We start from the raw sequence: 1,134 nt of genomic DNA on the forward strand, positions 1-1,134 counted from the left end.
AAAAAAAAAAAAAAAAGTGTCTCACACGGCTCCGGGGGGTGAACAAAGGCCTTCTGTAGCGAATCGATGCGTTTTTGTAAGAAAAATATCCATATTCAAAACGTAATAATCGCTCATTTTCATTTTTGGATGAACAAACCATTTAAGACTCTTTTTCTTTTCTTCTTCTTCTGCTGTTTTGTTGCACATTAGCAACATATTAGTGCACTGCTGCCTCTCACTGCTTTATTAACGTCATTGGTTCCTTTGTGGCTACTTGAATATTTTAAGTAAGTGTCACTCAAAGCAGTAAGTAAATTGTTTTATTTGCCTTGAAAGTAGCTGCAACTTAATAAAACCTAGTGTGTATAACAACTAAGTAAAGAAAACTAATTCAATCTAAGTAAGCTAAACTATTAAGTTTACCTTAATAGTTACTAAGCACTATTTGGTTGTTGGTGGCATTTTCCCCCAAGCCCCATTAATGGTTTACCAGCATGATTTTCTGATCATTCATCCACTCACCATTCCAGTAGTTACAGATTGATATTTTCTGGCCCACTGCAGTATAGCACACATGATACAGGTTGGATTTGACAAACTGAGGGAAGAGGTACTTCAGATAGTCCGTGTCTACAAAAGAAGAGCAAATATTAAACATGAGCAAAACCAGAAACCCTCAATGAGACAAGGCATTTCAGTTCAGTGTTTAACCAGGAGCACAGTCTGTACAAGTGTTTCTGAGCAAAACTGAAGAAAGTGTGTTACCTCCATACTGCCCCGCCTGCGGAGAAGACAGAGATATGAAAGAGTGCACATTATGGTCTGGAAGAGTGGACAGGATTCCTCGACACACCAAGCCACCTGCAACAGATTCAGACATGCCCTCGCTTTAACCTTTCTATAAGCCAAGGTCATGCTTAAACAAAAAACAACAAAAAAAAAAAAACAAGAGTAAGAGCAAAATGAGCACGGTGGCAAAAATCAGTAAAAAGCAGAACTTATTAAACAGAGTCTGCTATCTAAACAATATCTACTTTTACAAAACGCAAAACGTGTGCGCAATTTTTTTTTTAAACTTTAGAACGGAGTTAAGTAATAGCAGTAAAATATTTGTATACAAAGAGAATTTTCAAGAACATGGCCAGGTCAAAT

At 36.9% G+C, this 1,134-nt stretch overlaps 1 protein-coding gene across 1 annotated transcript in view; it reads right to left on the reverse strand.

Annotated features, from left to right (window-relative positions):
• ppt2b (palmitoyl-protein thioesterase 2b) overlaps positions 1 to 862 on the reverse strand; it is a 5,227-nt gene extending 4,365 nt beyond the window's left edge. The window contains exons 1-2 of the mRNA XM_016248185.1: positions 748 to 862; positions 505 to 612 (exon numbers count right to left, since the gene is read on the reverse strand). Of these exons, the coding sequence (XP_016103671.1) occupies positions 505 to 612; positions 748 to 862 (223 nt within the window). The remainder of the gene's footprint in view (positions 1 to 504; positions 613 to 747) is intronic.
• Positions 863 to 1,134: the final 272 nt, after the last annotated feature.

The sequence above is a fragment of the Sinocyclocheilus grahami genome, unplaced genomic scaffold (assembly GCF_001515645.1).
Source record: "Sinocyclocheilus grahami isolate Dianchi unplaced genomic scaffold, SAMN03320097.WGS_v1.1 scaffold869.1, whole genome shotgun sequence".
In the NCBI taxonomy this organism is placed as follows: domain Eukaryota; kingdom Metazoa; phylum Chordata; class Actinopteri; order Cypriniformes; family Cyprinidae; genus Sinocyclocheilus; species Sinocyclocheilus grahami.